General features: G+C 39.4%; 1 protein-coding gene across 1 annotated transcript in view; it reads right to left on the bottom strand.

Moving 5' to 3' along the window:
• The window catches only part of cenpp (centromere protein P), a 287161-nt gene that overhangs the window by 4741 nt on the left and 266090 nt on the right, over nucleotides 1-16330 (bottom strand). Inside the window, exon 7 of the mRNA XM_055648278.1 lies at nucleotides 7486-7565. Coding sequence (XP_055504253.1) covers nucleotides 7486-7565 — 80 coding nt within the window. The remainder of the gene's footprint in view (nucleotides 1-7485; nucleotides 7566-16330) is intronic.

Genomic DNA, 16330 nt, shown 5'->3' with positions numbered 1-16330 from the left:
CATTAGTCCTACGTATACGTCGTAGGGGGTGAGTGTGAGGGGTTGGTGATCGGCAGGTAGCACAGCCTTGATGGCTGTCTCTAGATTGTCCCTGTCGAAGCGGCCATAGAAGTGATTAAGCTCCTCAAGGAAGGAGGCGTCGCTGGATGTGGGGGTGGTGTTGGAGGGTCTGTAGTCCGTGATGGCCTGGATGCCTTGCCACATGCGTCGGGGGTCGGAGTTATTGTTGAAGTGCTCCTCAATCCTGAGCTTATGGCAGTGCTTGGCACTCTCATGGTTTCTGTTATTGTGGAGGCCTTGCGACTGAGGGCTTTGATTATCTTAGGCCATTCCGAAACAACCCTCTCCCACGCACATTGCTTTCTTGACCTTGTTATTCATCACTGCTGTCAAAAACCTTTGAAATGTTTTAAGATCCTCTGAAGGTCAGTTATTATTTTAAACATTGTAATTAAATCCATTGAATACATGTTTTAATATTACAACAAATTAATTAATTAATCTAACTGAAGGGTAAAGCTGTTCCATTCAATTGAATGGGATGTACTACATATCCATCTACTAGAGTAGCTGGTAGGACATGCAGGCATGTGTTCTGTTGGATAGATACATAGAAAATAGGTGCAGGAGTAGGCCATTCAGCCCTTCGAGCCTGCACTGCTATTCGATATGATCATGGCTGATCATCCAACTCAGTATCCCATCCCTGCCTTCTCGCCATACCCCCTGATCCTTTTAGCCACAAGGGCCACATCTAACTCCCTCTTAAATATAGCCAATTAACTGTGGCCTCAACTACCTTCTGTGGCAGATAATTCCACAAATTCACCACTCCCTGTGTAAAAAATGATTTTCTCATGCAGTGGCCATTCAAGCAGGCTCGTGTGGAGGACTTGGCCAGCAGGTTTCCATAGAACAGTCAGAAATACGTAGGCTTGGACCAGTTATTAGTGACTGGAGAGCAGTGGAAAATGCAATGCCCACGAGATAAGCTATATTAACATCTGAAAAGTATTAACATTTTGTCGAGAGAGAGCTTGCAAAGCTCCTTTGTAGAGCTAATCAAAACAACACGAACACCAGACCATTTAATAATAATAATAATAAATTTTATTTATGGGCGCCTTTCAAGAGTCTCAAGGACATCTTACAAAAATTTTGCAGGTAAGGAAAAACATGTAAGGGGAATGAAATAAATAGTAGAGACATGACTAGTACACAAAGTAAAGACAGAATTCAATACAAAACACAATATGAGGCAATTAATGCACAGATGAAAAGGGAGGGGGATGTGGGGCTAAGGATAGGCAGAGATGGGTCTTGAGGTGGGACTGGAAGATGGTGAGGGACACTGAATTGCGGATCAGTTGGGGGAGGGAGTTCCAGAGCCTGGGAGCTGCCCTGGAGAAGGCTCTGTCCCCAAAAGTGCGGAGGTTGTACTTGTGGATGGAGAGGAGACCGGCTGATGTGGATCTGAGGGACCGTGAGGGTTGGTAGGGGGAGAGGAGATCAGTGAGATATGGGGGGGCCAGATGGTGGAGGGCTTTGTAGGTGAGGATCAGGATTTTGTAGTTGATCCGGTGGGAGATGGGAAGCCTGAGACATTTGGTGCACATCATCTTTTCATTAATTGAAAATTATAAAACTTAATGATTTAGATAAACAAGCTTTAACAATAGACAATAGGTGCAGGAGTAGGCCATTCGGCCCTTCGAGCCAGCACCGCCATTCAATGTGATCATGGCTGATCATCCCCAATCAGTACCCCGTTCCTGCCTTCTCCCCATATCCCCTATTTTTAAGAGCCCTATCTAGCTCTATCTTGAAAACATCCAGAGAACCTGCCTCCACCGTCCTCTGAGGAAGAGAATTCCACAGACTCGCCACTCTCTGTGAGAAAAAGTGTTTCCTCATCTCCGTTCTAAATGGCTTACTCCTTATTCTTAAACTGTGGCCCCTGGTTCTGGTCTTAAACTGTGGCCCCTTGTTCTGGTTCTTAAACTGTGGCCCCTGGTTCTGTTTTTTTGCAGTGATTTAAAAAAAAAAACAAAGTGGTTTATTCAGTGAAAAACAAGACAAGGAACTCAGCGGGTTGAGCAGCATTTGTGGAGGTGAGGTTTTGGTCCGGCCCTTCACATTGTAGCAGTAGGGGAGAGAAAGCTGGAAAAGAGGTGAAGGAGTGAAGCAAAAATCTGGCAAGTGATGGGTGGTTACAGGTGAGGTGATTGACTGGGTGGAGGAAGAGACTCGGAGTGAAATGTAAAGCCTGAAGGATGGATATTGGGTGAAAGGGAAGAGGAAAGTGGGGTGATAAATGGGAAACATGGGACTCGGGGATGAGCGTATAGGAGGGGAAAGGAACAGGATGACTGTGGCGGTGGGAGGAATGTGCAGTTGGGGGTATTACTTGAAGTTGGAGCATTCAATGCTCATACCGTTAGGTTGTAAACTGCCTGAGCGGATTATGAGATGCTATTCCTCCAGTTTGTGATGACCCCTCTGGCAAAGCGGTCCAGGACAGGAAGGTCAGTATGTGAAGGGGAGTTAAGAGTTAACAGCTGGGAGATCCAGCGAGTCTTGGTGGACTGAGCGCATGTGTTTAGTGAAATAGTTGCTTTGTCTAAACTGGGGCTTGCTGATGTAAAGAATGCCACACTGAGAGCATCAAATGCAGTAGATGAGGTTGGGAGATGTGAACTCTGGAACGGGTGCTGAGGTTCCTGGATGGAATGAGTGAGGAGAAGGTATGGACTCGTAGGGCAAATTACCTCTGGAGGGGGAGCATTGGGTGGGATGGGATAAGCAAACCAAGGAGTCACAAAGAGAGTGGTCTCTGCAGAAAGTGGAAAAATCAGGAAGATGTGATGGCTTTGAAAAATTTCCCAACCTCAACTATTAAATCGATCCCAATGTGTTCTCTTTGACATTGGTGAGATCAAGCGAGACATGAAAACACTAACTACATTTTTAAAATTCAAATTAAGTATAAAATATGAAACTTGGGAGTGTAAGGAAAATAGCAAAGATGCAATTATGGAGAAAATGGAGGAAGAAAAGGGAAGCAAAACCCCTAGTATGGACTCATCTGTAGACATTCATAAGCATGAAGTTTCAAGGGATTTCAGAAGTGCTGCTTTGTCTTTTCTTACATTTAAGATACAATATATGTAAAGGAAAATAACTCTTGCTCATTTTTGCAAATTGATATTTTAATTAACATCGTCAGATCAGTACATGTATAGTGGAAATAATATTTTAAAGTACCACAGCAAACCAACGATTGAATCGTATTTGTAGTTACCACTGTGGGAACTTAAGCACAGAAGTTGGATACTTAGCTGCTTTATCACAGTGTCATGTTCTAACTGAATTGCTGATCTTTGACCGAACTCCAAATATATATGAAGTGTTTGGAAAATTATTTTCCATAAATGCCAAATAATACCCTATTTTTTCAAACAGATTATTGAAAGGCTTGTCTTTTTTTTAGACACTCAGCCACAGATAATTTAAGCAGTGGAAAGTTTCTTTTCTAGCCCAGATTTTCCCCATACTATATCATAGTTTCCCAAGAATTTAATTAAAATATCAGAGTTTGTAATATCTCACCTTAATTAAATCTATAATAATGTAGGGAATGCACCATGTGTGTGAGCTGTATTACTTTCAAGATTATTATGTTTTCTAAGGAATGGAGTTAGTATAGTGCTTAAGATGTGACCCAACAGGAACATTGCACACCTGTAGATTACCTTTATTGTTTTCTGAACCTCTGTCACTGAAGCGCAGCAACCCACTGACTTTTTATTTGATTATTTTCTGCAGTTGCACATAGTTTTTGTAGTCCTAAAGTGTTTACATTGAAAATTAAGAAACAGGAGCAGAACTTAGCCATCAAGCCTCTCTTTAGTTAAGATTGTCTCAATGCAGTTTTCAAGCACTATCTTCAGATTTTCCTAATGACAAGAAATCAAGATCTGTGATCTTTAATAAATCTAATGGTAGCCTCCACAGTTCCCCAAAAGTTCAACACCATCAGCCTGAAGAAATGTATCTTTTATCAGTTTATACATTTATTTCCTGAACCTGGACTTCCCTGTATCTAGCCGACCAGCGCGTAAAATAATTTTGTAAGCTCCAATGCAATCTCCCTATATTTTTCTAAAATTGTGTGAATATATTCGTATATTTAAGTTATCCTCGTACACAATCACAAAGTGCTCACTAAGATTGTTTTATATGTCCAATATGGATGACATTCTCTTTGTCAGTTTTTTCCATTCATTTCTTAAACTACCTATTAATAAATTATTTCCAACCATTGTTGTCATGTCTACTCTTGGATGTATGGTTCAAGCATAATTTAAGTTGTCAATACTGCGAGTAGTTGCTGATACAACACATGTTTGTAGATGCCAACACTCACATCCCACATCCCTCTTACACCTACTTTCACTCACACCAATCATTTATTTTCTATTTCCTGGCCAGACCATAAATTTGAGCACAATTCTATGAAATGCAACTTTAATTAACAATGACTTTGGAAAGGTTTCATCAAATACCCCTGGAAGTTTACATTAGGAAGTTCTGTAGAGAGTTTCCCTTCTCAATCTTATTAAAATTAACATGAACAATTTCCAGTGTAAATGAATGTTCCAAATAAATAACTTGGGTATTCCTTTAAAACCACAGGATGGTAACCACCTGGACTTAGAGATTTATTAGTCTTTTCTTTACTGCTGCTGTACTAATATTAAATTTGGTGATAACCATATTCACCGTTATTTCTGCCAAATATTAAGCATGTTGTCCTCTTTCCCTGCTGCATATGCAGTGCATTCAGACAGTATTCAGACCCCTTCACTTTTTCCACATTTTGTTACGTTACAGCCTTATTCTAAAATGGATTAAATTCATTTTTTTTAATCAGCAATCTACACACAATAGCCCCACAATAAAAAAGTGAAAACAGGTGTTTAGAAATTTTTGCAAAATAATTAAAAATAACTAACTGAAATATCACATTTACATAAGTATTCAGATCCTTTACTCAGTACTTTATTGAGGCACCTTTGGCAGTGATTACAGCCTCAAGTCTTCTTGGGTATCACGCTACAAGCTTGGCACACCTGTATTTGGGTAATTTCTCCCATTCTTCTCTGCAGACCCTCTCAAGCTCTGTCAGGTTGGATGGGGAGTGTCGATGCACAGCTATTTTCAGGTCCCTCCAGAGATGTTCGATCGGGTTCAAGTCCGGGCTCTGGCCGGGCCACTTACGGACATTCACAGACTTGTCACAAAGCCACTCTTGCGTTGTCTTGGACGTGAGCTTTAGGTCGTTGTCCTGTTGGAAGGTGAATGTCTGCCCCAGTCCGAGGTCCTGAATGCTCTGGAGCAGGTTTTCATCTAGGATCTCTCTATACTTTGCTCCGTTCATCTTTACCTCAATCGTGACTGGTCTCCCAGTTCCTACCACTGAAAAACATCCCTACAGCATGATGCTGCCACCACAATGCTTCACCGTAGATACGGTATTGGCCAGGTGATGAGCGGTGCCTGGTTTTCTCCAGATGTGACACTTGGCATTCAGGCCAAAGAGTTCAATCATGGTTTCATCAGGCCAGGGAATCTTGTTTAGGTGCCTTTTGGCAAACTCCAAGTGGGCTGTCGTGTGTCTTTAACTGAGGAGCTCCTGTCTGGCCACTCTACCATAAAGGCCTGATTGGTGGAGTGCTGCAGATATAGTTGTCCTTCTGGAAGTTTCTCCCATCTCCACAGAGGAACTCTGGAGCTCTGTCAGAGTGATCATTGGGTTCTTGGTCACCTCCCTGAACATGTTAGTAAGTCTCTATCCTAAGGCCCTTCTCCCCCGATTGCTCTGTTTGGCCAGGCTCTATGAAGAGTCCTGGTGGTTTCAAAGTTCTATTTAAGAATGACGGAGGTCACTGTGCTCTTTGGGACCTGCAATGCTCCAAAAAATGTTTTCCCCTGATCTGTGTCTCAACACAATCCTGTCTCGGAGGTCTACAGACAATTCCTTTGTCTTCATGGCTTGTTTTTTGCTCTGACATGCACTGTCAATGGTGGGACCTTATATAGACAGGTGTGTGCCTTTCCAAATCATGTCCAATCAATTTAATTTACCACTTATGGACTCCTATCAAGTTGTAGAAACTTCTCAAGGATAATCAATGGAAACACGATGCACCAAAGCTCAATTTTGAGAGTCACAGCAAAGGGTCTGAATACTTACGTAAATGTGATATTTCAGTTATTTATTTTTAATTATTTTGCAATAATTACTAAACACCTGTTTTCGCCTTTATATTATGTGGTATTGTGCATAGATTGATGATTTAAAAAAATGACTGTAATCAATTTTAGAATAAGGCTGTAATGTAATAAAATGTGGAAAAAGTGAAGGGGTCTGAATACTTTCTCAATGCACTGTGTGTGTGTATATATATATATATATATATATATATATACTCGTCATTATTCTCTACACCTGCTATTTCTCTATTTATATTGCCAATTATCAACTTGAGAGTTCAATTGCTGCTGCCCATCTTTGTCCAAATCTGGTAATATCTTTTGTTTGATTTTAATGATTCTTGCAAATGGACTCTTGCAAATAGTTTTCTTTCTACCCTCTTTGTTGCTGTTGCCTGGATTTCACCTTAAGTTCTCTGTAGAAACATAGAACATAGGTGCAGGAGTAGGCCATTCGGCCCTTCGAGCCTGCACCGCCATTCAATATGATCATGGCTGATCATCCAACTCAGTATCCTGTACCTGCCTTCTCTCCATCCCTTTAGCCACAAGGGCCACATCTAACTCCCTCTTAAATATAGCCAATGAACTGGCCTCAACTACCTTCTGTGGCAGAGAATTCCAGAGATTCACCACTCTCTGCATTTCGTTGTCTCTGTACTGTACACTGACAATGACAATTAAAATTGAATCTGAATCTCTGTGTGAAAAATGTTCTCTGTTTTTCTATCAGACAACAGAATTTGTGGTATGTTTGAGGTATATGTCACGACATATGCACCACACCATAATGTTAATGCTAAAATACCAACTGTGTGGTTAAACAGTGAAAGAGGGATGCAGCTTGGAAACAGGCCCTTCGGCCACAAAGTCTGTGCTAACAGATCATTCACCTATTAACACTAATCCTAAACTGAATCCCATTTTTTATTCTCATATTCTCATCAATTTTCCTCAGATTGTACCAATCATCTACGCACTAAAGGCAATTTACAGTGGTCATTTAATGTACCAACGTGCATGATTCTGGGAAGACAGAATCGAATCATCTGGAGGAATAACAGTCACTGAGAATGTGCAAACTCCACACAATCAGTACCTGAGGTCAAGATTGAACCTGGTGCCTTGAGCCAGCAGCTCTGCTCATTGTACCATGGTTACTCCAAACTATTAGCAAATTGCACTTGCAACCTATTAAAGAGGACTTACCCAGTCAGTTTGGAGCATTTAAGGACCATATATTCCCCACTTGATCCTTCTGGAAGCTTTACAACTTGAGGGTATTTCTCCTGGGAAAGAAGAAGAGTTTATATGTTGAAGCTGCCTTTTGAAAGTCATACTTTGTCTGTGGTTTCGTATTCAATAACATATTATTTAGAAAGCATCATAGGCCCATCTAATGAAAGGACAAACAAATCGGATAACACCGAAAATATTGGCTCCCAGTTTACAACCATTTGGTTATAAACCAGTAATTAGCAATTAAAACATGAGATAATTTGACCTATACTTTGAAAGCAAGTCGAATTTGACATCTGCTGCCAAGAAATGCACTTAAGTGGTTTGAAGAAGCAGGATAGTAATCTTTTGCCACATCTGGTAAACATTTCTTAAGTTATGGATCTTGAAAGTCCTGGAGGTTCTTCGGAAGATAGATTTGTGGCTATTGTGAAATTAACTTTGGCATCTCATTCTCCAACTATGATTTCATTTGACCAAATAGAATTTCCATTAAAACTACCATGTGTATGTTAGCTCTACCAAAAGCATTTTAATCATCAGTTGGAATACAAGTGGTTGTTTGCTGGTGACATGAATTTACAGTGAATCTCTTAGGAAGAAAAACTATGAATTAGCTCAATAGTGTGGATTGGCTTACTGCCTTAAATTTAACTTAAGTTCTCCCAAAAGTTTCATACAATCAGAAAAAAAGTGGCACCAATTTAAAATGCTACCATAAATACCGTATAATCCACACATTAAGTCTAGATTAAATATTCAGTTAGTTTTCCAAGGATTTAAAGTTACATACCTTGACTATTAGTACTCAATAAAGTTAGAAACGTAATTATATTATTTAATAGTCACAATTGTACCTATTTCTCTCAGAATGTATTTGTATTTTGACGTACAATCACCATCACTGGTTGTCGTATATGTTAGGAGTGCAAAGTCGCAATTAAATATTAAAGTGGGCCTTGGAAGTCACTTTTGGGCAGTTTTCTGGCTTGGTTTTCATATTTCATGGGCTATTGAGGACCAAGGGATATCCCTTTGCTAAAGGAACTATTGTGCACAAAAACATCTAGTTGGTGAAGATACATACGATCACACCAACAGTAACCTACAGTACTATGCATAAATCACGAGAAACTAGAATTGGCTGCAGATTCTAAAACTGAAGAACAAAGTCTCTATTTCCTCCAGCTTTGTGAAACAATTTACACAACACATGGCTCAAATCCTATTATCTCTGATCTGTCAGGATATGTTTGTTTGTTTTGTGTGTGCTGCAGATTCCTCAATCCATCTGTTTCCCAATACATGGCATGATTCTGTTTTTGTGCTGGCAAAGCAAATAACCTAATTTTAAGAAGGAACTGCAGATGCTGGAAAATTTTAACCTAATTTTAATCTTGAAGATGTCTTGATGGCATTCAGATCATAGGTTTGAGGATAGTAAAATCAAAGAGATTGACATCAATTCTGTGCAGTCTTTTCATTTACAGTACATACTAGACTAAGTGGGACGGAAGGTACTGGTTTCCAGAGGGCTAGTATAGACATTGTGGGCCGACAGGATCTGGCAGTCCTTGTTCATCAGTCAATGAAAGTAAGTATGCAGGTACAACAGGCAGTGAAGAAGTGAATGGCATGTTGGCCTTCATAACAAGAGGAGTTGAGTATAGGAGCAAAGAGGTCCTTCTGCAGTTGTACAGGGCTCCAGTGAGACCACACCAGGAGTATTGTGTGCAGTTTTGGTCCCCTAATTTGAGGAAGGACATTCTTGCTGTTGAGGGAGTACAGCGTAGGTTTACAAGGTTAATTCCCGGGATGGTGGGGACTGTCATATGCTGAGAGAATGGAGCGGCTGGGCTTGTACACTATAGAATTTAGAAGGATGAGAGGGAATCTTATTGAGGCATGTAAGATTATTACGGATTTGGACAGCTAGAGGCAGGAAACATGTTCCTGATGTTGGTGGAGTCCAGAACCAGAGGCCACAGTTTAAGAATAAGCGGGAAGCCATTTAGAACGGAGATGAGGAAACACTTTTTCACAAAGAGAGTGGTGAGTCTGTGGAATTCTCTGCCTCAGGGCGGTGGAGGCCGGTTCTCTGGATACTTTCAAGAGAGAGCTAGATAGGGCTCTTAAAGATAGCAGAGTCAGGGGATATGGGGAGAAGGCAGGAACGGGGTACTGATTGGGAATGATCAGCCATGATCACATTGAATAGCGGTGCTGGCTCGAAGGGCCGAAAGGCCTGCTCCTGCACCTATTGTCTATTGTGCCATGATAATCTCTATTATGCAATGCAACATAGAGATTTCCGGTATTTTGCCTTGCAAAAACAAAAATTAACATTGCTTCTGAAAAGGCCTTTATTTTTTTAAATTATATGTGAAAAATAATGTTGTTATTACGAGTCTCAAACTCACTAGCCCCTAATCTCCCTTTCATCCATTGAGACAACTATCTATACGACACAATTTCTCATAACACAAGCTTACTTAAGAGTACAACTAGCAGATATAGTAGAACCACCTGTACATCATAGAAATGTATGGCATATGCCTTCTTGATTCAGCTGTTAAATAAATAACCCAAGGTAATGAATTCTGCCACAGAACATGGATTTTCAAAAGAATTTAATGACCAAGGTATAATTCTGTTCTCCTGATTCAGCTATTCAATGAATACCCAAAATAAGGTTTCACTTTTTCACGGTCTTGGCCATGGCCACAATTTAGCACAGTTGCTGCATATAGTAATTAATTGTGGTTTGCAGAAGATCCATGATAGCTGAGTTAAGCCAAAACTAGACTAGGTTAGATTATCTACAAAGTGGGTAAAAAGGAACAGCAGTTGGATGCAGCCAATACTGCTGATGCATGGAACATAAAATGCCACAGCAAAACAAAAAGAATATAAACATTCACTTTTATTGAAAGTTATGCTGATTCTCTCTCTCACCCCACTCCTCTTCTATCACTCCCATGAGTCACACAGCAAGGAAACAAGCTTTCAATCCACTGAACCTGCACCAACAATCAAGCTCCCATGTTACACTAATCCCATTTCATTCTCCCCATTTTTTCATCATGTCCTCAGATTATATCAGTCCCATACTTAGAGTGATCAATTAACCTACCGACGTCTCTGTCTTTGGGATGGGGGAGGAGTGGTCACAGGGACAACATACAAATTCTACACAGGATTGAACCCAGATTTCTAGAGCTGTGTTACCAGTGACACTACATAGTCATTATGACAACACAATTATTCATGGACATGCAATTCATGCTAATGAAATGATAGACTTGATATGGCATCTATCATGACTTTGATGTCAATAAAGTAAGTTGAGTCAGAGCCAAAGTGTTTTAATTTGCATTGTAAAGGACTTTCTGGGAAAAGAGATAGTAATATGATAGAATTTCATGTAAAATGTGTCTGTGCCAGAGGTTTACAAAGCCGTAGAGCATAAGTTTTAGGTTAAGGGATGGAAAATTTTGAGGAGATCTGGGGAAGATGTTTTTTCATCCAGAGGATGGATAGAGTCTGGACATATTGTCCAACTGTCACACCATGTAAGATATTTCTATACTGCAATCGAATCAAGCAATTAAAAAGCAGGTTATGACGCATTTCCCCAATGCTGACAAAGCAAATGCTATTATTGATTTTACCACTTATTAAAAAAATTATCCTGCATATTATCTAGCATTATTCAAGTTGGAGACACATGGAACTGCAGATGCTAGTATGTTGAGCAAAACAGGGAGTGCTGGACTGTCAGCGAAGCAGTCAGTTGCGTGACCCGCTGAGTTACTCCAGCACTTTGTGTTTTGCTTATCATTCAAATTGGGGTATAATAAGGTGCGGTTAGCTCTCAATAAACATAGCTCAAAAGAATCACAGTTTATTCTTGGTCAGCGACCTCTCTATATACAGCAGTTGCCTCTTTTCTTAATGATGCACGCTATATGCTAAAATATTTATTTATGCACACAGTACTACATGGGGTTGGAGTTAAATGGCAATTACATTAATTTTTGTTTAAATATCGATACAATTAACTAATACAGTTGTAATAAATCTTCTTCAAGGACAATATATCAAGAATCATTTTGATCTTCTGAAAAATCTGTTTATGAATATCTATTTCTTCTGAAGATTTTTGAAAATGAAGAAACCTTTTTGTCCGCCAGAATTTGCATTTTTCTTCATCGTATTCATCAATTTAATTTGCAAAATGATTACACAAGCAATGTATTAAGAGTTAAATGTTGAATGTATCATAAAATGTAGTTGACATACTGTGTCCTGAATGTAACCATACCCACATTAAAGCAGCAAATGTACATATGATTAAAATCTGTTGAATCCTATAAAATGAAACCCAGCTGATACATGGAAAGTGTTGCAAGCACAACCAACTGCTGAGCTGACCATAAATTCCAGTCTTAGAACCAGCATTAAATGTGGTCAAACCCTAGTCCATCTAAATTGTTGCAGAGTCTTAAACTTTTTCAACAAGTTCATCTGTATATTATTATTTGAAAGTAAAATTGTATTTTAAGAAAGTTATTAATTAAATGATTTGAAATACAGAATTACAAAAATTAGCTGAATTGGCTGGCTTCTCTTTATTGATGAACTAGATTCAGCAATTTATCTGTCAAATCTTTCACTCTAAATCACTCCAGGAGAAACCTAATAAAATGTTACACAACTTTTCTTTGCAAGGTAGATAAGTTGGGCAGCACAGCAGTGTGGAGGGTAGAATAGTTGAATGCTGAGCTCTGATGCTGTCGATGTGAAGTTTACATGTTTTCCCTGTGACACCATGGGTTTTCTCCTACATGTTACGGTTAATTGACCACTGTAATTTGCCACTAATGTGTCGGTGAGTGGCAGACCCGGGAAAATTAATGGAAATATGGAGAAAATGAAATGGGATCAGTGTAAGATTAGTGTAAATGAGTGCTTGATGGTCAGCACAGACTAGCGGGGACCAAAGGGTCTATTTCCATGTTCCATGATGCTAGAATTATGCACTGGCAAATTCCTTATATGTATACATATTTGACGAATAAAATGTATTCAATTCAATTCAATATAATTTATCCTTAAAGGCCATCAATGATTCCCGTGAATCTTTGCTGCAATTTCTCAAAATATATCCATAATAAAGAGTGGCACCCAAACTAAACATACAATTAGACTAAGGGCCTATAAATAAGAAGCATGACTTCCTCCTATTAGCATCCAGGCCCCCTTCAGATAATGGCAAAGATCCTTTAGCTTTTTGTATGATTTCTGCAATTATCCAGCAAACTTTTAATGATTTTCCATTTGGACTGCTGAACAGTTCCTTATTTCTAATCATGCAGAAAATATTCAGATTTGTCTCTGTTGAGTCCAAAGTGGTTACGACACATTAACCCACATTGAACTTCATCTGGCATAGTTTATTTTTCATCCACGTCTCCTACATGTGCTTCCATATGTTCTATTTTCTGTCTCTTCTGCCATAGAGTCAGCCACTTGGATATATAACTCTCTTCTTTCTCCAAGTACGCTCTATTCCTTCCCCTAATTTATCAGCAATAAGTTAAACACAACAGATCACTGAGGAATGTCTCTTGTCACATATTGCCAATTAGATTATGTTCCCTTCACACTCCACTCTATTTCCTCTGTTGGGATCTCACTCACAATCCATCAATAATCCACCTTCACTCCCATGCCATAATCATTTTTTATAAACATTTTTCATTCAGAGTTTGTGAAGACAACTCCGCCATTTGCACATTTATAACGTTTTTCAGATCTCCAATCGTGAATATTCATAACCCGAAAGTGCATTGCTAGCTTTATTTGCTGGCTTTTGGAGGAATGCAAGTCCTTAATGTCATCGAGCAACCATCCTGAATGTTACTCTGGCCATTTGTGCATTCCAATGTGAACCTGCCACAGAAAAGTTATGAACAATGCCTAATTTTCTCAGTTATGAGAAAAGGCTGTTATTTACTTCAAGAAGTATTGGCACAGAAGGGAATCGTGAAGATTTACTTCAAGAAGTTAAGAAGGGAATTTTTTAATTTAAGAGCTTTGGATGTGTTAGTATAAAAGATGATATTCAAATGGCTAGTAATGCCAAAAAATGGCTGACAGTTAGATTTTGACGAGTTAAGTCTATTCAGTTTATGTCTGTGAAACACCAAAAGTATAAACTCCAGGTTAGAAGAAAATGTTGATAAAATGGTGATGTTTGAGAAGCAATAATAATGGAGGCGAACATTGTGGCACGTTAGAAAATTGATTATTTTTTCACTGCACTTCTTAAAGTGGATTATGAGAAAGATATCATAGATGACCCAGGGAAGTGCTTCAGTATCACATTCTGTCACCTTCACTCAGACAGACGAATTACAGGTCCTTAATGTTGCTCATCTGAACCATTCTTACATACATTTGTGGGCTACAAACCTGATTTGTCTGAAGTTACCCTTGTTTTGATCACAGTTAGCCTGAGGTATTTTCTTCATTGTCCTAAATCAGGTTCCATTTAAGTCATGCCTCAATTTTATATTCCCAGACTTGTTTTCACATTCATCCATGAACTCATTCAATCCTATCTCTGCCATCTTCTGCGATTGTCAGTTATTGGAGATTAAATTCTGGCATCCTTCGTATATTTGATTTTAATCATTGTACATTTAGTCAGTGGGCCTTCAGCAGCCATGGTTTAGGTTAAGGTTTATTATTGTCACTCCTACAGAGGTACAGTGAAAAGCATTGTTTTGAATGCTATCCAAGAAGATCATATATATCATATAAAATTACAATCAAGTCTAACGCAAGTACAATAAATAGAGCAAAGGGGAAGATACGGAGTTCAGAATATAGTTTACACCATTGCTGCAAATTTTGTGTTTTCCACTCCTTCCGTTGGATGCTCTTTGCAGGCCACCTCTTTGACCATACTTTTACCTTGTAGTAAACAAGTATAAAACAAATATTGCTTGTTCCAATGTCAAAAGTTGTTTGACCATGCCCTAGGAATTTTTACGTTAAACGATATGTTATGCCATCTGAATATTGATATACTTGATTGTGTTCCTGAATCTGGAGGTGTGCTTTTCACACATATACCTTTTAGCCTGATGGGAGAGGGGAGAAGAGGGAGTGGCCAGGGTGCGACTCGTCCTTGGTTATGCTGCTGGCTTGCCGAGGCATCGTGTGGTTTCAATGGAGTCAATGGAAGAGACATTACTTTGTATGATGATCTGGCTGCTTCCTCAATTTGCTGCAATTTCTTGTGGTCCTGCATGTAGCTGTTCCCAAACCAAGCTGTGATGCAACCTGATAAAATGCTTTCTATGGTGCATCTGTAAAAGTCAGTGAGAGTTGTAGGGGACATGTCGAACTTCCTAAGCCTTCTAAGGAAGTAGAGGCATTGGTCTCCCAACTCACCGCCCTTCTCCCAAATGAATATTGATGGGAAATATTAATTCAAGCCACCAAATGTATCCACTGGTTCCAGACGAAGACTTCCCTTCTGGTCCCTGGGAGACCCTACTCTTTCCCTAGCTGCCCTCTTGCTTTAATATACTTACAGTGTCCTCCATAATGTTTGGGACAAAGACCCATCATTTATTTAATTGCCTCTGTACTCCACAATTTAAGATTTGTAATAGAAAATATCACGTGGTTAAAGTGCACATTATCAAATTTTATTAAAGACCATTTTTATACATTTTGGTTTCACCATGTAGAAATTACAGCTGTGTTTATATATAGTCCCCCATTTCAGGGCACCATAATGTTTGGGACACATGGCTTCTCAGGTGTTTGTAATTGCTCAGGTGTGTTTAAATGCCTCCTTAATGCAGGTATAAGAGAGCTCTCAGCACCTAGTCTTTCCTCCAGTCTTTCCATCACCTTTGGAAACTTTTATTGCTGTTTATCAACATGAGGACCAAAGTTGTGCCAATGAAAGTCAAATAAGCCATTATGAGACTGAGAAGTAAGAATAACACTGTTGGAGACATCAGCCAAAGCCTAGACTTACCAAAATCAACTGTTTGGAACATCATTAAGAAGAAAGAGAACACTGGTGAGCGTGCTAATCGCAAAGGCTGGCATCGACAGCTGTTGACAGAATAATTCTCTCTATGATTTTAAAAAATCCCCAAAACACCTGTCCGACAGATCAGAAACACTCTACAGGAGTCAGGTGTGGATTTGTCAATAAACACTGTCCGCAGAAGACTTCATGAACAGAAATACAGAGGCTATACTGCAATATGCAAACCACTGGTTAGTTGCAAAAATAGGATGGCCAGATTAGTTTGCCAAGAAGTACTTAAAAGAGCAACCACAGTTCTGGGAAAAAGTTCTTATGGAGTGATGGCAAGAACAAAGTATCCAAAGCATACCACCTCATCTGTGAAACACGGTGGTGGGGGTGTTATGGCCTGGTCATTTATGGCTCCTGAAGGTACTGGCTCACTTATCCTCATTGATGATACAACTGCTGATGGTAGTACCATAATGAATTCTGAAGTGTATAGACACATCCTATCTGCTCAAATTCAAACAAATGCTTCAAAACTCATTGGCTGTCGGTTCATTGTACAGCAAGAATCATTGATCAATGATCCCAAACATACTGCTAAAGCAACAAAGGAATTTTTCAAAGCTAAAAAATGGTCAATTCTTGAGTAGCCAAATCAATCACCCGATCTGAACCCAATTGAGCATGCCTTTTATATGCTGAAGAGAAAACTGAAGGGGACTAGCACCCAAAAAAAGCTGCAATACA

The sequence above is a fragment of the Leucoraja erinacea genome, chromosome 16, assembly GCF_028641065.1.
Source record: "Leucoraja erinacea ecotype New England chromosome 16, Leri_hhj_1, whole genome shotgun sequence".
NCBI classification, from domain to species: domain Eukaryota; kingdom Metazoa; phylum Chordata; class Chondrichthyes; order Rajiformes; family Rajidae; genus Leucoraja; species Leucoraja erinaceus.
This window is presented reverse-complemented; position numbering and strand designations above follow the sequence as displayed.